The sequence below is a fragment of the Artemia franciscana genome, chromosome 14 (assembly GCF_032884065.1).
Source record: "Artemia franciscana chromosome 14, ASM3288406v1, whole genome shotgun sequence".
Classification (NCBI taxonomy): Eukaryota; Metazoa; Arthropoda; class Branchiopoda; order Anostraca; family Artemiidae; genus Artemia; species Artemia franciscana.
Genome location: NC_088876.1, coordinates 41,478,039 through 41,503,846, shown reverse-complemented (window position 1 = coordinate 41,503,846; position 25,808 = coordinate 41,478,039). Strand labels below are relative to the sequence as shown.

Genomic DNA, 25,808 nt, shown 5'->3' with positions numbered 1-25,808 from the left:
TCACTATGAATTTTATTGCATCCAAAAATTATTTTGCAAATATTTCAAACTTCTGTCTAAGAAAATGCCAAATATTGTATTGTTCTCGAGACTGATGATCACGGAAACTAGTCTTTTTTTATAGGAGTGATCGTATTGAACCAAAGGTCCTAGGTCTTCAAGAGAAGACTTATTCGGATGGAAAATAAATGCTCAAGTGTTGTTTTTAAGTTGCAACAATTATTATGTCGGAATAAATTTGCATTTTCTGTTATCTTCCAAAGAAAGTGCCAAATTTACTTGTAAAAGAGAGGAAAAGCTATCAATGGAAAATTCTGAGATAGTCATTCGATTTCAAATAATCCAGAATTTACATGTGGAGCTTCCCAGTTTCAGAGGCCGTAATGACACGTAATGGCGCATTTACTTTCCCTGCTTTCTGAAACGAAAAATTTTTTAAGGGTTTTAATTATTTACAAATTAATAAGTCAAAACTTATTATGACTTTAAGGAATAAATATCAGCGTATGTATTTTAAACTGAAAATCCACATTCCATTGTTTTTTTTTTTCAGTAAGTGCAAATTATGCTCTGGTCTTGAGAAGGCATGGGGGTTGTCAGCCCTCAGCCCTGCTCGTGTATATATATCATATATATATATATATATATATATATATATATATATATATATATATATATATATATATATATATATATATATATATATATATATATATATATATATATATGGTTATATTTTCAAGTATAATATATACATATTATATCTAGGACTGACAAAAAGAGTGAGGTGAGATGATAAATTCATTCAAACAAAACAGAACAAAGTGATTAAATGCAATTTCTCAGAGTCAACCTTGCACTTTTAGCAGCCTGCCTTAAAGGCCTTTTCGTAACTGGTTCAATACTATTATATATCGGTTTTGTAAAATATTTTCTTAGATCATTTTTATTTAAATTTGAGTATAAAGAATTTAGTGAGTACTCCCCTAAGTCTCTGCTCAAAGAAAAATTATTATTTATTTTGAGACTAATTTCGATTGATTCCTGAACCACCTGTTTTATCGCCAAATCGTTACTAATGAGTGAACATTTTTCAAATAGTATCATGTGGGAGGATAAAAAAAAAGGTAAAGGATACGGCCTTAGACTTTACAGTCCCTACCGGTGGTGCTGATCACCGTTTCTTGGCCCTTCAGCCAGGAAGTGCAATGGGGAGTTGGAGGCCAACCATCACGTGCTTTCACACACCCTTCCTGATGGGACATCATGTGGGAGGGATTATTAAATATATGCCAACCTAAAGTAGAATCAAAGGAGCAGTTGGAACTATTTGAAATTAATGCCTTGTCTGTGTCTTTTTATGCTGTTGTAACCGTTTTTCTAGATTCTGATGGGTCCTGACAACACAGTAATTTTCACAGTCACAAGGAATTTGATAGACCCCTCTTTGGCGAGTTACTGGGTTCTTATCTTTACCGGAATTTAAGAAATTAACGATTTTAAAATTATTAGTAAAAACTACATTCAGATTATTTTTTGTGTAAATATTTTCTATTTTGTTGTGATTTTTAGGATATACGGAAGATAGGCAATATTTGATGGCTTATCAATAGCCTCAAATTGTAAAATATCTTCTTTGATTTTACAAGAATGTCTTTTTTGTCAACGGTTAACTATCTTATTGACAAAAGGAATGGACTCTTAAAAAAGGCACTGGAACTTTCATTTTTCATTCGAGCCCCTTTTCTTTTCTTAAACATCGACATTTTCTTTCCGACGCACACTGAAAATTTTAACTTAAGACCATCAACTGCTCCTGAAGCATCACTAATACGTCCACTTGAAAACCTCTGTGTGCATACTATCTTTAGATCTAGTTACATACAGTTTCAATATTTACGAAATCTGTCACATTTACATCCTTAGCTTTAGTAACAGTAGAAGTAGTACCAGTAGTAAAAATAGTAGCAGTAGGAGCAGCCTTAGTCTTAGCAGCAGTATTAGTAGTAGTAATATGAAGTGGTATTCGGAAGTGAATTTTCCCTTAAAATTTATGGTTTTGGTAGTTGTGTGTACCTCAATTGGAGCCAAGACGTTGGTTTTGTTTTAGGCGATACTGGTCAAGTGGTTTTAGTTTCTTTTTGTTTTGTCTTTTTTGAAGTGTAATCCTACATCGATCGAAATGCAGGGTAATTGAAAATTTATTTTTCTTTTTTTCCTTTTTTCCTTTTCTTTTTCTTTCCTTTTTTTTATTTTCCTCTCCTTTTTCGTATTGTTTTTATTGGTATGTGTATTGGGGTCTTAAGCTCAAACAAGCTTTGCTTCGGGCCATTTGCTTGTTTAGTTTTGTTTATTTATATTAATAAACCCATCTTTATAAAAAAAAGAGGATAATAGCATTAATAGTAGTAGCAGCTTGAATAGAAGCAGTGGCATTAATATGCAAATATTGTCTTTTGGCTTGTTCAACATCCCCCACAACAAGCCCTGTAAGTTTCAACCTCACTTACCAAATTGTTCCTAAGATGTTACCGATACGCTCTTTTGACAAGCTGCATACAGACGGCATGTTGTGATTCAGTTCACCTTCTCCCCGCAAAATTTTCTATAAATTTCACCTTCGTACTCATAGGCACAGTTGTAATAGCAGTCAAAGTGTAATAGTAGTAGTAGTATTAGTAGTAGTAGTAGTAGTAGTAGTAGTAGTAGTAGTAGTAGTAGTAGTAGTAGTAGTAGTAGCAAACGTAGCAGTGGTGGTAATATTGATAGTGGCTTGTATATATTGCCGTTTATTCAATTGATCCTCCCTTTTAAGCATTTGCTGAGAGTTTCCACTTAATAACCAAATCTGTTCATAGGAAACACTCTTTTGACAATCTGCATGCCTATAGTGTCTTTCGATTTAGTTCAAATTTCCCTTCAGTATATTCTCAAATTTTCACCTTCATAAGCTTTGCTTAAATAGTTCTAGCATCCATGTAGAAGAGGTAGTAGTAGGAAAACAAATAGTAGTAGTGTTGCATTAGTAGTAGTAGCAGTAACAGTAGCAGCAGCACCAGCAGTATTAATAACAGTAGTAGCATGTAAATGTTGCCTTTCGGTCCGTTGAGCATCCCCCCATGATACCCTAAAGTCTTAACCTTGATACCGCTAGTCATCCCAAAAATAATGTTGATTTGCCCTTTTGACCCCTTTTTGATACTCTTTTCGTCTTAATACTTTTAGCCTTACAAGCGGTTGCAATCAAAGTAGTAGTTGCAGTAGTTTAGCAGTAGTAGTAGTAGTAGTAGCAGTAAAGGTAGCAAAGGTGGTAGTGCTAGTAGTAGCATGCATTTTACCTTTTGGTCAATTGATGTGATCCCTTAAGCAATCTGTGAAATCTCTAGCTTAATACCCAAATCCATTCTTGACAAATGCCATTTTGACAATCTGAATGCGCATAGCTTGTAATGATTTAGTTCAATATTCTGTAAAGGTTTTACCTTTATACGCGTAGCCTTAATGGTATCCGTATCATAGTAGTGGTAGTAGTAGGAGTGGCAGTAGCAATAATCGTTTTGTTTTAGTACTAGTAGTACCAGCAATATTAATAGCAGTAATAGTATTATAGCATGAATATCATTAATGGCAGTATAGAAGCATTAATAGTATCAATTTTTACCTTCATGCGCGTAGCCTTAATGATACTAGAATCATAGTAGTAGTAGTAGTAGCAGTAGCAATAACTGTGTTGTCTTAGTACTAGTAGTACCACCAGTAGCAGCAGTATTAATAGCAGTAGTAGCAATATGTATATTACATACAGTAATGGTTATTGGGAAGTGTACAGACGTTTTTAGGGGGATTTTTTTGGTTTCGGGTGGGGTTAAGGGGAGGGGGATATGTGGGAGAATCTTTCCTTGGAGGAATATGTCATGGGGGAAGAGAAATTCAATGAAAAGGGCGCGGGATTTTCTAGCATTACTATAAAAAAACAATGAAAAAATAAACATAAAAAAGTTTTTCAATTGAAAGTAAGGACTAGCATTAAAACTTAGAACGAACAGAGATTATTACCCATATGAGGGGTTCTAAAAATACTTTACCATAAAGAGCGAGGTATTTAGGAGGAGATAAATACCTCAATTTTTATGCTAAAGTATTTTTAGTGATTTGAACTATTTATTCTACGGCCTTTCTGATTCAGGGATCATTCTTAAAGAATTGGGACAAAACTTAAGATTTAGTGTAAAGAGCGAGGTATTAACGAGGGGACAAACCCCCTCATATACATAATAAAAATATAAGAATATAAAAGTTTGTTACGTAAGTCAATTCTTAAGTTACGTATATTTTTTATTAATAAAAACGTTCGTTAAAAATTAAAAGTTCTAGTTGCCTTTTTAAGTAACCGAAAAACTGGAGGGCAACTAGGCCTCCTTCCCCACCCCTTATTTCTCAAAATCGTCTGATCAAAACTAAGTAAAAGCCATTAAGCCAAAAAAAGAATTAATATGCAAATTTCATTTAATAACTTATGTGCGGAGAGCCAAAATCAAACATGCATTAATTCAAAAACGTTCAGAAATTAAATAAAAAAAAAACTAGTTTTTTTAAACTGAAAGTAAGGAGCGACATTAAAACTTAAAAGTAGTAGCAGTAGTAGTAGTAGTAGTGGTAGTAGTAGCAGTGGTAGCAGTAGTAGCAATGGTAGTAATAGTAGTAGTAGTGATAGCAATGGTGTAATAGTAATACTAGCAGTAGTAGTAGCGTGCAAATAAAGTCTTTTGGTTAATTGATCATCTCCCTAATCAGTGGCTGGAAGTTTCAAAATAATATAACCAGTCATTTCTACGTTACTTCCGTTTGACAACCTGTAGGCACATAAGGTGTTTTGATTTTGTTCAACAGCTACTCAAGAATCTCTGAAAGGTTCACCTGGATATCCTATGCCTTTTTGGAAATTAAATATCACGCATACCCACCTTTCTTAATCGCATATATTATATGTAAACAATGAGTGATCTGCCTAACACACATCTTATCCCTAATGGTTGTAGGATGAGGGGTTGGAGCCCCCCCCAAAAGCATATTTACTGAAGCTTTTAACAATGTGGAGCAAAAGAGCTGTCTCAAAATTTTGATTGAATATATTTTGGAAAATAATGTGTGTGGGGGTGGGGCTGGTTACCCTTCTATTATTTTTTTACTGCTAAGATGGGCACTAGAAATATGGATTTTTAATTAAATAAGCCCAATTTGAAGTTTATACGATTGCCCATTCCATAAAAATCCTATTTGTATCTGGGGTATAGCTTACAACCCTTGTTCTGGGCTCTGGAAGTCTGTGTCAATCATAGAGGCATTATTATCTGTTCTTTAAACTATTTTTGGACAAAATAGCTATCTCAGAATTTTGATCAGATACGTCTAGGGAAAAGCTGGAGTTAGGGGGAGTGGCTAGTTAACTCTCATTTTAAATTGGAACTAGAACTCTCAGTTTCAAATTAAATGAGCCTCCTCCAAGCCTTGTACAACTATCCTTTCCATAAGAATCTTATATGCCTCGGGGATATAACTTACAACCCTTATCCTAAGTCTCTGGGTCTTGCTGTATGATCTTTGGACTATTTAAATTTAATTAGCTATCTTGAAATTTCTATCTGATGCACTTGGGGAGAAGAGGTTGTGGTAGAGTGTGGGGGAACTAGTTGTCCTCGTATCACTTTTGACTCTTAAAAAGGGCACTAGAACTTCCATTTTTAATCAAATGAGTCCCCTCCGAAGTTAATACAATTACCTCTTCTTTAAAAATCTTATATGTTGATAATGAGCGACTAGTAAGGTCGTATCCAGGATTTTTTTTGTTTTTCTTTTTTTTTTTGGGGGGGGGGCTAGAATAACAATGCATCCAAAATCTGTTAATATTCACCTTTGTTATGTTGTTACATTTCGAATAAACATTTCGGGGGAGGGGAGCTCCCACCCTCTCTCCCTTGTATATAACCTTTGCAACTAGTGTAACTTATAGTCCTTGCCTCAAGGGCTACGGGGGTGGGGTCGTCGCCAATGACGTAGTCACTGGACCGTTTAACTATGCTGAACAAAATGACTATCCCAAGATTTTTATTGGATGTGTTTGGAGAAATACTGGGCGTGGGCAGGGGGTGGTAGCCCTTCAATCATTTTTGACTATTAAGAGAGGCAACAAAACTTTCAATTTTGAATGAACGACCCTTTATTGAAGTTTATGTGGCAACTGATTCTATACAAACTGTCTTGGTAAAAAAAATACTAATAATACGCTGTGCCCACATTGCTCTATCCTTAGGCAGTGCTATTGTGCTGCCTATAATTTGACTTCACTTCATTTTCTAGTGAGATTAAATATTTTCTGGAAAGATTGAAATCGAAGAAAAATTTAGGTTGTTAGGAATACTTTTATTCCACACTATTTGAATTGTCCAATCACTTAGGGCAGAAGAAGAATCTTCATTTATTTGCCCTTACTAGAAGTCTAATGATTTATATTCTGACTTTGTTTTTCAACAAAATTAGAATGTTTTTCAACAAAGTTATTTTTTTCAACTACGTTTTCAAACAAAGTTAGAATAGCTTCTTAGATATGATGAATATATTTAAGCAAGTTATTGAGATTTCATTCGAAGGTTTGAAATTTTAGAATGTATCTATAAAATTCTAATGATTTTTTCCAAATCACAAACGCAGGCAGTGTTAAATATAGTTTTTAAAAGCCTTTTCACTACGCAAAATAAAAGGGGCTTGTCAATCCTTCATGTAATTTTTTTTTTCATATTATCATTTTTAGGAAATGAAAATATAGACCTATGCCCACAGACAGGAAATCTGACGTTGGTTAAGCAAATAGATCGCGATGTTTATGGTGCCAAATCTTATGTATTGGAGTTTGAAATTTTTGCCATTGAAGACGACTTTTCATCAGAAAGCATTACTGGCGATGTTTTGATGACTGTTACAGATGTTAACGATAACATACCAACGTTTTCTTATTCAGGCCCATACACTGTATGGGTTCCAGAAGGAACAGCTGGAACTATTATATTCAATCACTTTATTGAAGTTACAGACAGGGATTTTGTAAGTGTCTTTCTTTGTTTCTAAATAAAAGCTAAAACATTTTTGAAACAGTAAATAGGAATATTTGAACTTTAAATGGACAGAAGCAACTCAATAGATAAAAGAACGAATTGATCCCACTTTGTCCATCCGTTAAAATATTTTGAAAAGCTTTGCGTGATACTACTTAGAAGAAGGTGCAATATGTGTACCCAAGTACTAACAAAAACTGCTGAGGAAAGAGGAGCTGTTAGAGGGGCCATTAAATCACTTTGTATCTTAAATCATAGAGATTAATTATCGATTTTTATCTATTCAAGAAATAAGGTGAACATGCCCGACCATCCCTGCAGGGTTGGGTTTCTAACAAGGTGTTATATGTCCGTCTTTCTTAAAAAAAAGAACTTGGGGATAGTGGGGGTAGCATGTTGGATGGGTTATGGACCCACTTTGTCTCTTCAATAATAAAATTGAAATTTCTCGTATGATTCTAGTTGAAATAAAATAACCAAGGAATAATAATTAAAATGATTAAAAAAAAAAAAATTTATTGCGTTAATTCAAACACTGATTCTATTGCCATAAGCTAAATGTTCAAAATTACAATTAAGAAATGAGCAAATCTAAACCTCCAATTTCTTAAGAAATGATTGAAAGGTACTCCTTTACAATCTAGAACACACTCAAGAAGTTTGCTCATGTGAATCAAGAATCAATACATTTCTGCCAAAGAGCACCAAAATTAGTAGAAATATAGACTAAAGCACGGGGAATCTAATGGTGACAGGAAGCACGTCAATCGGTCGCTCTAAAGCACCTTTACGAGCGCCTGAAGCTCCAAAAAATAGGTAAGTTTACCAACATCTGTTCAGAAGCATCAAAACCTCTGAATATAAATTTTAAGATATGGTGATTCCAATGGTGACTACATATGAATTGAAAATCGCTCTGAAACGCACAAAAGAGTGATAAGAAAGCGTGAACATCGCAAAATAGGAGTGCCTATCCCATGTAATACCAAAACAGGCAAAAACATAGTGTAGAGTACTAAATGTCAGAAATTATAAGCACCAGCTCGAGTCTAGAGGTCAAAGCACAAACTTGTGGGCTCAATAGTGCCCAAAAAGCGCTAAACTGATGGAAAGTTTGAAGAAACTCCGAAAAAGTGGTAATGTACTACAAAGTAGGGGGGATTCGAAAATCACAAGTAAAAAGTATAATCATTGCTTTAAAGGCTGAAAAAGTATGCTAAATGCACAAGACTCATCTGCTTGTAACAGAAAGCTCAGATTTGGCAGAAACACGGTTTGCAATACCCCGTGTCGAGTGGTTTTGAAAAGAAAGTAAATCTGTAAGCCAGAATCTTGTCCTTGCATGTCCCAATGACCACTTCAAGTACGAAAATAGAAACGTTTACAAAACTTTAGACGAAGCACGATTTAGAGCGTCCAGCAGAGCCCACAACGCTTAATGACAGGAAGACAATGAAGGATTTTGAACAAACATAGAGACCCACATGGCACTTTTTTCAGATTTGAGCAACCAAAAAGTCATTTCTGTTTGATACTTTAGCTAACTTGTCATGATTGTCATTGTTATTGGAAAATGGAATACAAAATAAAGCAATAATAATCACAAAATATGGTACTTCGATGAGATATCCGATCACATGCTGAACAACTAAGATTCTTAGTTAGGCTTAAGCCTCAAAAGGGAAATCAAAATACATAATGCATAAAAATTAATTATACTTGGCAGGACCCGTGGCAAGAACACTACTCGGTGCACTAAAATTAGGTGCTCTTGCAGTTGCAGCGCCAAGATATTGCAATTTTGAACTGCTTTGGATAAGCTCTCAACAGGCGACAGAAGCTTTGCTGCGCTTTTCTCGTGTAGAATTTTTCAAGCTGTCGGACTTATAAACGTCAAAGAAGACATCAACTTGCTATGTTTCACTTGTGAACTGCTTACGAATGTAGTGGTGGATTTTTTTCTGTGACATATTCCCTAAACGTCTTGTTTTCGGCTTTAAAAAGTAGACTATGACAGCATCATCAAAAACCTTGGAAACGGAGTGAGGTTTCTCGGTCAAAAATTTGAGAAGAATAAGATCTGAGCAGACTTACAATATCAGATCTCGTGCCGGATCTCAGATTATCCTGATCAGAGATTGAGGGAGGGAAAGACTGGTTCATGTGTTTGAAAAATTCTCCCAAGTCAGCACCTCTGGTGTTGCAGCCAATATAGAGTTTGGCAAAGAGGGCTGAATCTGACTTCGCCATCTAAAGGATTGATTTTGAGTTTGATATTGATCATGGAATAGGAGTTGAAAATAATGAAATCTAGTGTAGGCGTATCAGTGAATAAATAGGCTTTGTACGGTATACAAACACTCTTCCGCAAAATTATAATACTGGAATTTGTCAATAGTTTCCTGACTGCAGTAGCTACTGAGGGGACTAGAATTGGGTATTCTCCCGGAGTTGATAGAAACAAGAATCTCACATATAATTCCGAAAGGATTACTCCATTCTATTAGAGTATTTACAAGGATTTTAGTATTTGTCCCGAACCTTTCCTGAAATGCCCACCTATTTTGTGATGATCGATGGTCTGCTGTCCGCTGTTCCTTCATATTTTGGAATTCCTCAGTCCTTGTTACTATTTCCGGTGCTGCAATCATGATTCTCCTCATTGCAAGTGGATCGTAAGTTGGTACCCTTAACCCTTTAATGCCCTTCACAGTTTTGATGCTGAATTCATTCACCTGATCTAGCGGGAAAAAAAGAAAAGACTAGCCTGTAGCAGAAACTATAAACTTTTCCCCCTCAAATTCCCTTTAAACAGATGTGCAGACTGACTCTAGTGAGCAGAATTATGATATGCAAAGAAAGCCAACGGACATAGTTTTGATTATCAAGGGCAAAATAAAGCAGGACTATTCCGGTGAAGGCAGCAACGGATAAAGGATAATTACCGGTTCGAAGAAACTTAGCCAGAACCAGTAGCTTATTGATGAGTCTACAGAAGGAAAAATTGGGTACTTCTTTGTCCAACTGATGAAGTGATTCATTTCAGCATCATCTGATGAACTCGCCACTTTAATTCCTCGAGTTTGACAATGATAACTTTCTAGGCATACCGAGAACGATTAATGCATTTCTAGTGTGTCACATCTCCCTGCCGTCATATCTCCTGCATCAGTTAATCCTTTTCCCCATCCAAATCGACTCAGCACTTCTCCAATTACTGAATCCATGGCTATTTCTACATTTAACACTCCCATCATTACTAACAGCTTTTCTGCTACATACTAGTTTGGACATCCATACTTGTCCGGTTGTCTGTAATCAGCCACTGGAGCTGCTTCACAATCTTGTACAGTGGTTGATCGTAGGCTATGACCAAGGCTTGATTCGAGTTGTAGCAAATCAAAACATATATCCAACTGGTGCCGAATGGTTACATACGAATGGGTAGGATTTTCTAGCAAAGGCAGACTGACATATAGTCATCTTTGTATTGAAAATTGTGGATTTGCTTAGAAAGTAACCCATGAACAAAACTGTTTTAAGCCTAGTTGATCCTCATGAGGCGTATCTCTAGCGAACTTGATCGAAGCTTTAGCTTCAAAATTTATTTCTGAATCTACAAGTCTATTGTCTTAAGCCGGTGACACCGCCGATGGAGGCAGTGGCATATTTATTTGAGGAGAAATACACGGCTAAACATCATGACACTGTTAAATGACGGCAAGCGTTTTCAAATGATCAGACTTATTCCTTTGGAAGATGGCTAAAAGCTCTTGAACTTGACCTTCAATCTCACACAGAGGTTGAATCATGGAAATGATATTGGCATGGAACGAGGTCGGAGACATTGTCGAAGCAGAGTTTTGGTCAGCTTTGTCTCCAGCTGCTACAGTAAAGAGCAAATTCTTAATATTCAGTGGTTTAACGACACCCTAGATTTGGTAGCGTTTACATAGGCTGTCAACGATGGAGTCACTAATGGTAAGGTACTTGTTGTAAGAGATGCATGGCCAAAGACTATGGAAACATTCAATGATTGATTCTCTTCTTTTTTCAAAGTTTAAAATCATCGCAAAATAAACTGCTAGAAAGGTTTCCTGGCTTGCACAGTGTCGGATTACGGTTTCCGGGTTTTTGACGTGTCTGCTTTTTGTTGGCATTAAGTTTCAGCAAATGGGCAAGTGCCAGGTCTATATTCGCTACTGCAGAGTTGTTTCTAGGTTCGGATCCTGTAGCAGCATTTAAAAAAATAAAAGGCATGGCGAGACTGAATCGACCTGATTGGAGACACTAAAATCACCGTTAAATTGTCTAGCAACAAATGTATCTCTTCTGACAATCCTTCCAGCTTTTGCCATCACACCTACTTCATATTCTACCCTTTTTATATAGACCCTCTTTTGAAGTTTCTGTGGCAACTGATTCTATACAAACTGTATTGGTCAAAAAATACTAATAATACGCTGTCCCCACATCGCTCTATCCTTAGGCAGTGCTATTATGCTGCCTATAATTTGACTTCACTTCATTTTCTAGTCAAGTTTCAGCAGCTGGGCAAGTGTCAGGTCTATATTCGCTACTGCCGAGTTGTTTCTAGGTTCCGATCATGTTGCAGCACTTAAAAAAATTAAAAGCATGGCGAGACTGAATCCACTTGATATTGTCATCTGATCAGCAAAATCCAAAGCGGATCCAGCATCATGCGAATAGGCAAGATAAATTTCTCTGCCTTTCAGGAACTCGAACAGGTTCGGAACAGCAGCCGAAAGTGTTTGATTTAGACTGATATAGCTTTTGTTTTATTACTGATATATACATCCTCAAAGCCCATGCCTTAAAGTGTTTTGCCCTACTGTTTGACTAGATCCGACAAAGTGAGAAAAAACTTCTTCGTCGTGAAGTTGGTCATGCATATTCACCCCAAAAGTGAGTCATTTTGCTGCTTCTTCTTTCTCGACCGTTTTGTCAGTCGGCTTTCCAGTTCATATTAATGACCAGACACGGTATTGAGGTCATTCAAGCATTAGTGGTAATAAACACCGTCATTTAAAATCACATCTCGATCAAGCTTTGCAAGCAATGGTTTATCCTTTTAAGTCCATAGCAGCCTTCTTCGCGTATTCACTGAATCATAGAAACATTACTTTATGCAACATACTATTGTTTGCTGACTGGTCACAGAAATAGCAAATAGGATCGAGATGCGAAGTGTTAATGGCAAATAAGGACGCATGTTTCCATGAATTGTGCACCACTGGTCTTCTGGATCAGTGTTTGACCTCATTCGACTCTATTCTACCTGGCCTCCTTTCCTGTCATGCTCTAATGACGTTGTGTCGTACGCTACTCTGCAACACTTATGCCATGCTGCTTTAAGAGAAGCAAGAACGTCAACTATAGGTTGCTGGTTATCCGTTTCCCGCAGTATTTTAGTTACCGGGTGATCTTCACCGACAGATTCAAACTCCAGATAATTTCTATGGGGTGTCTTATATGATTCATCAGTGGGAGTCACCAGCTTCTTTGTGCTACGATATTCTTGGCAGAATACGCATAAATACCAGCTGATTGTTTTTTTTTCGGCAAAGTAGAGCATTGGGGTTATTTCTTGGTCAAATTGAAGCATTTTGGGTGCTTAGTGCCTGCAAGAATACGGTAGTTTAGACATATATATTTATGTACATAATTGAGTATATGTGTATTTTGATCTATAGCTCATTATATATAGAGATATTGAAACGATCAATATTACGCATAAGCTCGCTAATTTCGAATTGTGAAGCTAAAATGTGTTCCATATTTGCTAGCAAATAAGCTAAATAGCACTGTTTTTTATTTCCTTTTCATACAAGTTTGTGTCAAAAATTGAGATTACGCTGTATATTTGTACATGAGCCGCTTCAGTGGCATTTAATTATGCCTTCTGCAAGTCTTGCAATCCTTTTATATTATCTTATTTATAAAAGCCTTACATACCTCTTTACTATTTCCATTTGGCAAAAAGATTTTGCCCTGAAATCTTTCCCTAGAATTCACTTTTTACCCTATGGGCCGGTAAGTTCAGGAAATGATACGACGAATGATAATGATCTCTTTTCTGACCACTACACTGAGGTAATTAGTTTACAGGGAGATTTTTGGCATTGGTACGTGCTAAATCTGAGTAAAGTCGTCACTGTAACAGTCATACTGAACTTGCGCTTTTTAGAGCTTCTGTTCCTTTATAGGGTGCTACACAGCAATCGCTCAACTTCCTACCAATCATCATTCACGCGCTTTGACAAGCATATTCGAGCTGCTTTTTGTAATTACCGGACTTATAGTACCCTAAATTATGTTTTTGCCAATTTTTATTCCATGGAATTTGTGCTTTCATTTTGCGCTTTACGTGCTTTCAGTTTTGATGCTTGTTTAGCTAGGCTGGTAAATTTACGCTTTTTTAGCGTTTTTGGTGCCTTATAGGGTGCTATAGAGCAATCACTTGACTTCATATCAACTACAACTGGGTTCCCATATTTCATACTATATTTCCAGTATTTCCGGGGGAATTCAAAATATTCCATCAGTTTTATGCTTTTTGCACACTTTTGAGCACGTATATATGTGCTCGGACAGGCAAACTCGAGCGGCTTCTTATAATAAATGAATTTTTAGTACTCCAAACTATGTATTTACGAGTTTTTGTATTCTATGGAAAAATGCGCTTCCATTTTACACTTTACGCGCTATTTTAGCGTTCTATGTCATGCTTCAGAGCAATCCTTTGCTTTTTATTTAACCACCATTGAAATCTCCGTAAAACCTATTGTCAGCAGTTTTGATGCCTCTGTAGAGAGACTGGTAAACTTTTACTTTTTTTATCGCTTCGGGTACTCGTAAAGATACTTTGAAATGTTCACTTAACTTTGAAGTTTCATCACTATTGGATTTCTTGTAATTTATTCTATATCTCCGCCAATTTCGGTGCCTTTTGAAAGAAGTGCACATCCGTTTAATCGCTATACCATATTGTATAGAGTTGGTATTTTGGTTAGGTGATGTTAGGTTGGGTATTTAACATAATGTGTTATGGGTGGCCTGTTCTACATAGTTCTAAGCTGATAATTTTATTAATATGACTGTATTCTTATCACATTTTGGTATATTTCATTAGGATTAACCCAAACTTCCTTCATAAGTTCGCCCTGAATAGTATGGGAGTACCGATGGAACAATTAAAGTTTCTGGAAGCCATGTAATATTCTATTATTCCTTCACCTCTGTTCTTAAAAAAAAAAAAAAAAAAAAAAAAAAAAAAAAAAAAAAAAAAAAAAAAAAAAAACTAGTCAAAATCAAAAACAGGAATGGTTTAGAATAGTATATGACAGGAAGATTAAATCCTCGTACATCTTACGCCCTTTCACGTTTTAATCTTAGTTTTATTTGAAATTGTTGAAACTCCGTGGAATAATTTCAAAAAGACTACGACATGAGTTACGTAAACATAAACTATCAAGCTTCATTGCAACCATTACTCTGCAGGCTCCAACTCAAGAACAAACAAAACATTCTTTTTGACCCAGGCAAGGATTGCGCATAGGATTTACAAAAGTTATACCTATTATTCTGGTGAGAGGCCAAGACTTTCAGTATAAACTGTGGAGGTAGGAACCATACCGATTTCCCTATTTTACTGAAACTGGTGGCATAAGAAAACAAAAGAAGATACTTTTTGAATCATTTGGCGTTATATTACGTATTTTGTCAAATAAACATTTATTACCCACCCCTTCAAGCTTCTACTGTTTTTTCGATGAACGTAGTCCTTTCTCCCGTTTTTTTTCGCTCTTAACACATGTATATGTTTTGTTTCTCCTGAAATGTGTTTTATTCCATCTTTTTTCCTTAATCACAAAAACTGTAATGTTGTAGATTTTGTGATTTTTTTGTTTTGTATATATATATATATATATATATATATATATATATATATATATATATATATATATATATATATATATATATATATATATATATATATATTTTTTATATCATATATATATATATATATATATATTTTATATCATATATATATATATATATATATATATATATATATATATAAGTATATATAATAAGTATATATATATATATATATATATAATATATATAAGTGCTGGTCTATATTAATCACTAATTTAGGAAAACAGTCTTCCTTTTCTCCTTCTGTCTCCTTCTTTTTTTTTTTTTTTTTTTTCTTTTTTTTGTGTTTGTGCTGTAGCATTGGTGATTTCTCTTTTCATGATATATATTATAAACAAATAAATAAATTAAACAACATTTTCGCGCTTGAGAAAACCTATGAGGGTATGTGGTAACGCAAAAGTCCATGTAACTACTTCCCTATTACCTCAACTATTTACTTAAACCTCAGTTATTTAATTAAAACTATTATAAATAAACCAAATAGAAATAAACCATAGCCTATACATAAGTGAAGAATAGATAAATAAGTAAATAACTGAATTAAAAATAATAATTGATAGATTCTTATATAACAAAAGATAATAATAAAAAATCCAGTCTTCATCACTCTTCAAAACTCAAATCGTTAAGGCGCTTCAGGAGCCTAAGACAAGCACAGGTGTGATTTACATCCTGAAAATACCTACCGATCGTTCTAACAGGTTTGTTTTGCTGAACTTGCACTCTTCTATAGTTGCATAGTAAGTAACTGCTTTATAGTGTTTGTATTTAAAACAAAACAAAAAACTAAGCGTGTGTTTAAAAAACAGCGGCGATCAAGCCTATATAAAGACTTAGATTGCCCTACCAACAAGAATGAATGGGACAAAGTGATTAACTCATCTAAATTAGATAGCTCAGCAAATCTTAATTGCCCCATCTCGCCAGCTGCGTGGTCTGACCACTATTCCGTTATATTTTCCAAAGTGAATTATGTAGTGCGTGCATTTTACTCAAAGTTGCTTGATTCGGTTCTCTCGTCTTCTTTGACTCTGCAACTGATACTGCAATTGCATCTGTTAAGAAATTGAAATCAAGCTCTGTTGATGTTGACGGAATTAGTGTTTATCATCTTAAAATAAATTGCCCATTTTGTTTTTCCATTTTCAGTTGCTTTTCCAAAAATGTTTTTGTTGTTCTCTTGTTCCTGATAGCATTTTGTGTGGAACCTTCAAATCCGTTCTTAAGCGAGGTAAGAGTTCATTGGATTGTTCTTCTGAAAGGCCAATCACGGTTATGTTTAATTTTATTAAAATCCTTGAATATATCCTACTTCCTTTCATCAGTTTGAATGCTAATTTTGGGGAGAACCAGCTCGGTTTTCAGTCTGGCATCGGTTACCAGCCCGCTCACCGTGCTCTGGCTCGCCCTTTTAAAGATGCTTTTTCTAAAGGGTATTGTCTTCACATCTGCGCCCTTGGTATTTCTAAGGCTTTCGATGGTAATGTACACGGTCAGGCTCTTTATTTTCTTTATAGTCACGGCATTGATCTTTCGCTGGTTTTTCTTCGTAAGTTCTGGCATGGTAAATCCTATCTTCAAATCAAAACTAATGGTACTCTTTCTTTTTGTATTGTCCCTGTTTGCCAGGGTGTAGGCCAGGGTGGATATTATCTCCAAGTATTTCTAATTTTTTTTTATTTCTAGTATTCTTGAGCTAATATTCCAGTATTCTAGTTTCGTGAGCGTGCCGTCCGGGATGTGAGAACGAAGATGAAGGTTGGCTACTCAAAAATTGTAGCTAACCGAGGCAAATATAATCGAATTACGTTTGGAAAGCTGTATTCTACTTTTTCAGATCATTCTGCTCTTTACCTTTTTGGGTTTTATCCTATACTTAGGAATAAGGATTTTAGTAATTTAGGTGGCCTAGTGGAAATATAAATAAGTTTCACCTCCCCAATATTCCTGAAGAACTAACTGGTTCACACAAAAAGATTTCGTTTCTTTGTCTTTTTTTTTCATTAAAATTATCTATTTAATATTATTGTTGTTCAACTATTTTTGGTGATTAACTGTTGTTTGCTTTTTTTTGCTTTTTTGTTTTTTTGTGTAATTTTATTGTTGATTTTCACTTGTGTTTACTTCACTATTTGTATGTTTATCTAAGTGGGTCATAAAGAAATATATATAGGAGAAAATCGTACGAAATATATAAATAAACACAAGAATAATGTATAGTTAGAAGTATCTTTGGAGGGAGAATGTGTTGTTGACGTCGAATTATGCTTACCCCATGGACAAATTTTGATTAAATTGCGTCACTTTGATATTTCCATGCGAAATGGTAATCAAGATAAAAACCAAGGTAGGAGAGATGATCAAGCTAATGAACTAGACTACCACATAACGTTACCTGGCCAGACACATCCAGTGGTATACCAACCCTACAGAATGTCATTGCACTTTCCGCGAACAGCAATTTCCGCGGACAACTGGCGACTCAATCCGACTTAGTAGCATTTTCAAATCAATTGTATTGAATGCCTTGTGAATATTTATAAATACAGACAGGGGTGTTTCACCTCTGTCCATACCACTGTTGATTGATTCAATAAATTGTTGCAAAGCATTCGTCGTCGAGTACCCTTTGCAAAATCCGATTTGGTTCTTACTCAGCAAACTGTTAGCGATTAAGGAAACTACATAGACGTTAGTGAGCAACTTTTTCTAATAATTTCGAAAACAATGGAAGGACCAAAATCAGTATCTGATTTTCGATTTCCTTTTTAGGGCCATCTTTATGAAATGGTATTACTTTTGAGACTTTAGCTGATTAGGGAAAATGCCCTTTTCAAGTGACTGCTTTATAATAACAAGCAGACGTGGTAGAATGTAATGCATTATTGCCTAAAACGCTCGAAGAGATAAGCCGCCCACTCCCGCGGAATTTGATTTTCGAGATTGTATATTTGTAAGCACTTCATCACTTGTACACGGGTCAAAGGCGAGTTCAAGAGTCTCACCTCTATTATCTCATATAATGCGTTATTGAACCTGTTCAAATCTATTTTTTAACTATTTTGCACTTAGTACCAATATTAAGAAAAAAATTACCAAACTTATCTGCAATTCCAGGCTTATCATCACGGAAGAATCCTTCAAGTTGTATTTCATTCCATCCAATTTCAGCATTTCCACCGGGCACTTAATTTCTCAGTTTTCATGTTTCATTCACATCTCTTTTACTATTTGAAAAGTTTCTATCTTAATATTCGACCAAAGCTTTGCAATCTATTTTGTTCGCTAAATTGAGCAGTTTTCTCAACAATTCATACGAACCATCAGTTTTATCATCTAGCTATCTTTGATAAAGCTCAATCCCTCGCTTACTTTATTTCATGTTTCACTCGTTAGCCATGGCTTACGGGACTCCTGTTTCTTCACTTTCATTACCTTAATAGGACAAACACTGTCATAAATTGGTAGTATAACAGACATTAGATAATCAATTGCTCTCGTAGGGGATTCTTCCTCAGAAGACTTAGGGGTCCAATCTGTAACACTAACCTCGTCCACGAACCTTTTAATATTCGGTTATTAGCCTAACCTCCATTTTCATTTTCTTTGGTCTGTGAAACTTACACTTCATAACGCTCACCAATGGAAGATGGTCAGAACAAGAAAAAACTGCAACATCAGCATAACAAAACTTCAAATCGGCAGAGCTAACGAAAATACTGTCAATTAGGGTTGCACTCTTTCCAATAATGCTCGTGGGTACACTTACAAGCGGGTAAACACCATTCGAAATCATAAAATTATAAAAATCAACATTATGATTAGACAAATAAGGCAGGTGAAAATTACAATTACAATTAACAATATGACTAGCTCCATAGTGAGTATTGGGCGGCTTATACACCATACCAATTGTATTTTTTTCCTCACCAAATTCAATTTCAATTAAAATTTTTTAACCTTACCTTAAATCCATATACTGAGATCATTCCCTTTCATTATAATTTTCGTCATATTCGACATAATTCTGGATGTTTCTTGGGTATGACAAACCGCAGGAGACCCAGTCCTACGGGTCACCCGGAGCATATTAGCCGTCATTCCGCTTGGCGTGAAGCTAGGTGACGTTTACACCCTCTCACCGCTATAAGGTGTGCTGGAGGGTTTGCTCTACTACTTAGAGACGGAAGGGGGAGCATCCTTGCTTGCAACACCACCACCGCCATGGCAATTTACAGGCTTAGCTTCCACCTTTGCTCCCACCTGGAATCAGCAAAGCCTTCAGGAGGCTCAATAAAAAAAAAGGTAAAGTATACGGCATTAAGACTTTACAGTCCGTACCGGCGGTGCTGATCTCCGTTTCTTGGCCCTTCAGCCAGGAAGTGCAATGGGGGGTTGGGGGCCGGCCATCCTGTGCTTTCGCACACCCTTCCTGTTACCTTCCCCAGATTTCTCCAGGTACCCATTTAGAGCTGGGTCGACTCTGGCTAAGCTTACAGAGTCACGCCACTGACCCCCGTTCCAAACTGAAGAATTAGGTACACCAGGATTCGAGCCCGCGTCCTCTCAGACGAAGGAACCCGAATCCAGCGCACCAACCCACTCGGCCAGGAGGCTCAATAGTAACTGAAAATCTAAAAAACAGATCTTAGAATCATAGAATCTTAACAAAAATCATACCATCAGATTCACTGTATCAGAGAGCCCTACAGTAGAAGTTTCAAGCTCCTATCTATAAAAATGTTTGCCACAAGACAGATCACGGATGCGTGTTCATTTGTTTTTTTGTTTGTTTTTTTTTTTCCCCAAGGATGATCATATCGACCCAGTGGTTCTAAAACGCCGCAAGAGGGCTGATTCTAACGGAAATGAAAAGTTCTAGTGCCCTTTTTAAGTGACCAAAAAATAGGAGGTCACCTAGGCCTCCTCCCGCGCTCATTTTTTCCCAGAGTCCCCAAATCAAAATTCTGAGATATCCATTTTATTCAGCATCGTAAAAAAACCTGTAATCCTTGCCTTTGGGGATGACTTACTCCCCCAGAGTCCCCGTGGGAGGGGCCACAATTTGCAAGTTTCGACCAGTGTTTACACATAGTAATGTGTTATTGGGAAGTGTAAAGACACTTCCAGGGGGATGTTTTGGTTGGGGGAGGGGTTGAGGGAAGGGTGTTATGCGGTGAGAACTTTACATGGAGGAATTTGTCATGGGGGAAGAGAATTTCCATGAAGGGGGCACAGGATTTTTTTAGCATTTTTTTAAAAAGCAATAAAAAAATAAATATGAAAGTTGCTTCAACTGAAAGTAGGGAGCAGCATTAAAACTTAAAACGAACAGAAATTCTTAAATATATGAGGGGTTCACCTCCCCCTAATACTTCGTTCTTTATGCTAAAGTAATTTTATTAATTTCAATATTTATTCTACGGCCCTTGTGATTCAGGGGTCATTTTTAAGGAATTGGGACAAAATTTAAGCTTTAGTGGAAAGAACAAGGTATTAACGAGGGGTTGAGCCCCCATTCTATGCGCAATAAAAATATATAAATTTCGAAGTTCGTTACGTAAGTTAATTGATAAGTTAGGTATATTTGTACAAATAAAAACGTTCGTAAAATTAAAAGTTCTAGATGCCTTCTTAAGAAACCAAAAACCCTCCTCGCTTCTTTTTTTCAAAATCGTCCGATCAAAACTATGAGAAAAGTATTTAGCCCAAAAAATAAATTAATATGCGACTTTCGCTTTAAATATTCATGTGCTGAGAGCCAAAATCAAAACATGCATTAATTAAAAAATGTTCAGATATTAAATGAACTGAAAGTAAGTAGCGACATTAAAACTTAAAATGAACAGAAATTAGTCAGTATAGGAAAGGGGCTGTTCCCTACTCATCAACGCCCCGCTCTTTACTCTAAAGTTTGTTACTGTTTTAAAAAGTGGAATTGAGAGAAAGAGTCCAACTTTAGCGTAAAGAACGGGGCGTTGAGGAAGGAACAGGCCTTTTCCTATACGAAGTAATTTTTGTTCGTTTTAAGTTTTAATGTCGCCCCTTACTTTCAGTTAGAAAAACTTGTTTTTTTTATTTTTAATCATGAATATAGGGCAACCAAACATAATATCTCTCCCCTAAAGGCTTTAGCTCAACAATCGGTATATCCTCACTGCCGGCAATAGCACTTGATAAATAATCTTGACGACTGAATCGGTCTTGATCAGTAATTATCATTTTCAAACAGTTCGTGGTAACGAAGTGTGGTATCTATGCACCTAGTATATTTTATTTATTTCAATCTATTCCTAAACTTTCCCTCAATTTTTTTTAATTCCTCAGCCTTGTTAGTACTCGCTACAGAAGTAGTAGTAGTAGTGGTAGTAGTACTAGTGGTAGTGGTAGTAGTTGTAGTAGTAGCAGTAGCAGTAGTAGTAGTAACAGTACCAGTAGCAATGGGCAAATGTGGGCTTTTTACTTAATTGATCACCTTCTTATTATTTCTTTTGCATTCCGACTGAAAAAACTGTTCATTCCCAAACTATGTCCTTCTGACAACCTATATTCAGGTAACATGTTTCGATCTAGTTAAACACTACTTTCAATATTCTCTGAAATGTTCACCTGAATGCCCTTTGTCTTTTTGTATACTAAAAGTCAAGCAAATCCATCTTTCTCAATAAAAAGTTCTATTTGTAAGTATGAGCTGATTGCAAAACTTACAGCACTGGCCTGAAGGGCTGTGGGGAGATGGTTTTCATCCCAAAAGGCATAGGTACTGGACTTCCAAGCTAAAATGGACAAAATGGTTTTCTCAAAATCTGATTTGATGTGTTTGGAGCATTGATAGCCATGGAATTCGGCTGGATACCCTCTAATCACTTTTGACTATTAAAAAGGGCACTACAATTTTTAATTATCAAGCGAAATGAGCCTCTTTTGAACTCTCTACAACAACCCCTTCCTTACGAAGTACTTTGGTAAGAAAAAAATAATACTTTGTCTCACTTCGCTCTTTACTTAGACAGCACTATTGCAGTACCCATGATCGATTTCATCCTGTGTTCTAATTGTAAAATTTACATTTGTTTGGGGATCTTTATGCTATACGTTAATGTTTAAGTTATTTGAAATTTTGACCTCTTGTTTTAAAAGTAATAAAAATTAAGAAACTTTTGAATAAACATTAGTAGAGCATATGGTTGACTTTCCGCACCATAGCATGCTTTTTGACCAAACGAAACACTTCTGTTGAAATTTTCCGAGAAGTGATAGAAATTAAAAACAAAATTGTACATAGGGCTCTTAGCCTTAACATTTCAAACAATTCGTAGTAGCGAACTGTAAGTGAGGAGCGAAGCGACTCAGTATTAACAGAAATTTGATACCTATACACATCTAAAAAGAATTTGCCTCTGATACTGATTCCAAATATATAAGTTCCATAAAGGTTAGTACTACCGATCAAAGGCTACGATGCTGAGAAAATTAGCCTCATTTTCGAAAAAAGGAGAAAATTCCCTTTAAAAGAATCTTATGAAAATCAAACCATCAAATACAGCATATCAGAGAACTCTACTGTAGAGGATTCAAACTGCTATATGAAAAAAGTGGAATGTTGAATTTTTTTTGCCAAAAGAAAGATCAAGGGGTACGTGTTTTTTTGTTTTATTTTCTTTCTTTCAAAGGGTGATGATATCGATCCAGTGGTCCTGAAACATCTGTAGAGGGATTCGAACGGAAGTTCTAGTGCCCTTTTTAAGCGATAAAAAAACTGAAGGACTTCTAGGCCCCCTCCCACATCCGTTTTTCCCCAAATCGTCCGATCAAAATTTTAAGATGGTCATTTTGTTTAATTATAGTTGAAACACCTAATAACTATGCCTTTTGATATAATAAGACCCCCCACAGCCCCCAGGGAAAGTCAATAAGTTATAAAATTTGTCCATTGGCTTACGCATAATGTTTGTTATTAGGAATTATGCATATATTTTTCGGGTGGGGGGGTGAATTTTTTGCTTGAGGGATTTTCTACGGAGATCATTTCTTATGGGGGAGAAGCTTTGGGAAGGTGAACCTTAGAGGGAAATTTTTCAGTGGGGGGATTTGCCATATTACCTATACATAATTTTTTTTATCTGGTTTTCTCTTTGCCGACTCAATATTACGCCTGGAGAAGTTAAGGATAACTGTCTGGGGTAAATTTTCACCGAGATTGAATTATCAAGAGGACATTTCATTGAGGATGGGGATTTTTACGTTCAGTTGAAGCCGGATTTTCTTGAATTATTTACAAAACCATCAGATACTAAATAAAAACAAGTTTTTTCAACGGAAAGTAAGGAGCAATATTAAAACTTAAAGCGAACATAAATTATTACGTATATAAGGGATGTTGCCTCCATTTCAGCAACTCGCTCTTTATGCTAAAGTTTGAATTTTGTCTCAATACCTTAAGAACCACTCCTGAAACACAAAGGTCGTTAATTTGAACAATAAGGAACTTTTTTAAGAATACTTATAAAGTTTGGCTTTTTTTTATTTAACTAATTTCACGAATCAACCAAAAGCTTTGAATTGGCATTGAAATATTCTCCTTGATCCATCTGCCCTCGTCCCCCCGCCCATAAGAAGTTTATGGGTCTTATCTTCATCATCAGTAACTCAACACTCCTTCACAATATGTTGATGCGTTTTTACAAATCCTGTGTATGCTATAATTTCAAGCAATGCAAAGCAAATTAGTTTATTTAAACAAAGCTTTAAAATTAATTTCCGTGCTGTTTTTTTTTGCAATGAGAAAGGAAATGTCACCCTTTAGTACAATTATTGTGGTTTGTCATGAATAAAAGGAAATGAGATATACATTTCAACCACACCCACCCCTCTCCAGCCTGTTGCATATTTTATCTTAAGGCTCGTGAAGAGTTAGCAATTTTGGCATTTAAATTTGCTCTTATAGACATCCGTAGGAAGCATCTTCCACCCTTCCAACGCAATGATCCACCATTCCTCCTTCATAGTTGCTGATGCATAATTATACATCACTAAACCTACTTTCAGAAAAATAAAGTAGATCAACGTAGTTAAATCCATCATTAAGGTAAATATTCGTTTAAGCATTTATCTTATATGGACTGTGTGACTTTTCAGAAAAAATTGCGCCAAAATGTGACAATACTTCCTCTGCAATGGGGAAGGATAAGATATAGTTTTTTGATACTTCTAAATTGATTAATTTAGATTATATCTTTAACGGATAATATCTTTAATGGATGTCATCTTTTTGGCAAAACCATTGTTTGGTGCTACAAAAAGACATAAACAACACTTCTTCGTGGGCCAATCGTTATGGTCGCTTAAATAATGCCCAGGAACTTCCGATTTCCATTCCAATGAAGTCTCTCCAGTCTATGAGGTGCATCCACGATCTTTCTTCTGGGAAAGAAAATTCATATTTTTCCAAACAGAAGCTTAAAACCGCTACGGTAGAGTTTTCTGATGAAATGAATGAAAAAGCATGATTCTCATTAAAATTGCTTGGTTTTTTCGGGTATTTCTCCCCTTTTCTATAAATTGGTCGAATTTCCTCTTTCTCGCAGCTTTTGGCGGGTAACAATAAAACATAAAGGATTTTATGTATAAGAAATCAGACTGTTCATGGTACCGAACTCTGACTAAAGAGCGACGCCCCCCAAAAATACCCATAATCTTGTCTTGGCAATAATCAAACCATCAGATTTGGCCTATCAGAGAACCCTACTGTAAAAGTTTTTTCAGCTCCTTTATGCAAAAATGTTGAATTTTGTATTTATTGCCAGAAGCAAGATCACGGATGCGTGTTTATTTGTTTGTTTTTCTCAGGGTGGTTGTATCAAACCAGTAATCCTAAAAGATCGGGACAGCGCTAATTTGATCAAATTCAACTGTTCTAGGGCCCTTTTTGATTAAACAAAAACTTGTATGACAACAAACCACTCGTCCGTGCCCTTTATGTCCCAGAGTTGTCTGATCAAAATTTTGCAATGCCCATTTTGTTCAGCAGAGTCAACAAATCTAGTAAATATGTCTTTGAGGGTTACTTGACCCCTAAAGTCCCCTGAGGAAGGGCTCGAAGCTATGAACTTTCCTTTGTTCAAATACAGTATTGGTTATTGGGAAGCATAAAGATTTTGGGTGGATTTTTCTGGGGGGGGAGAACTACGTGGAAGGATACATCCATGGACAAATTATTCGTGGGGAAGGAAATTTTCCATGGACCGGGAGCTGAGCTGCCCGGCATTTCTTAAAAAGAAAAAAAAATCAAAAATCAAATAAAGAAACAAGTTTTTTGAACTGAAAATAAGGGGCAACATTAAAAGTTAAAACAAATGGAAATTATTAAATATATGAGGGGATACTCCCCCTCCTCAATACTATTACTTTTACATTACAGTTTTCTTAGAACTTTTGAAAAAGCTTTATTTTTCAAACAAAACAGCCATTGTGTTTCAGGTGTTATTCTTAGGAACAAAATTGGAACAAAAGTCAAATTTTTTGCTGCAGTGTGCGCATATTGTCTTTTGATGAGATGATTTTCCCTTTTAAGCATTCTCTGAAAGCTCCAACTTAATACTCGAACAATTTCTTGAAATAAGCTATTTTGACAATTTGCATGCACATAGCGTCTTTTGATTTAATTAGAATTTCCCCTTAATACTGTAATTGGTTTAGTATGTAGTGTGTAGGTGATAGTTATAGTATTATTGG

At 35.8% G+C, this 25,808-nt stretch overlaps 1 protein-coding gene across 1 annotated transcript in view; it reads left to right on the top strand.

Annotated features, from left to right (window-relative positions):
- LOC136035805 (cadherin-23-like) overlaps positions 1-25,808 on the top strand; it is a gene marked incomplete in the record, with an annotated part of 50,410 nt that overhangs the window by 7,320 nt on the left and 17,282 nt on the right. Inside the window, 1 exon segment of the mRNA XM_065717776.1 lies at positions 6,809-7,089. Within this exon segment, the coding sequence (XP_065573848.1) occupies positions 6,809-7,089 (281 nt within the window).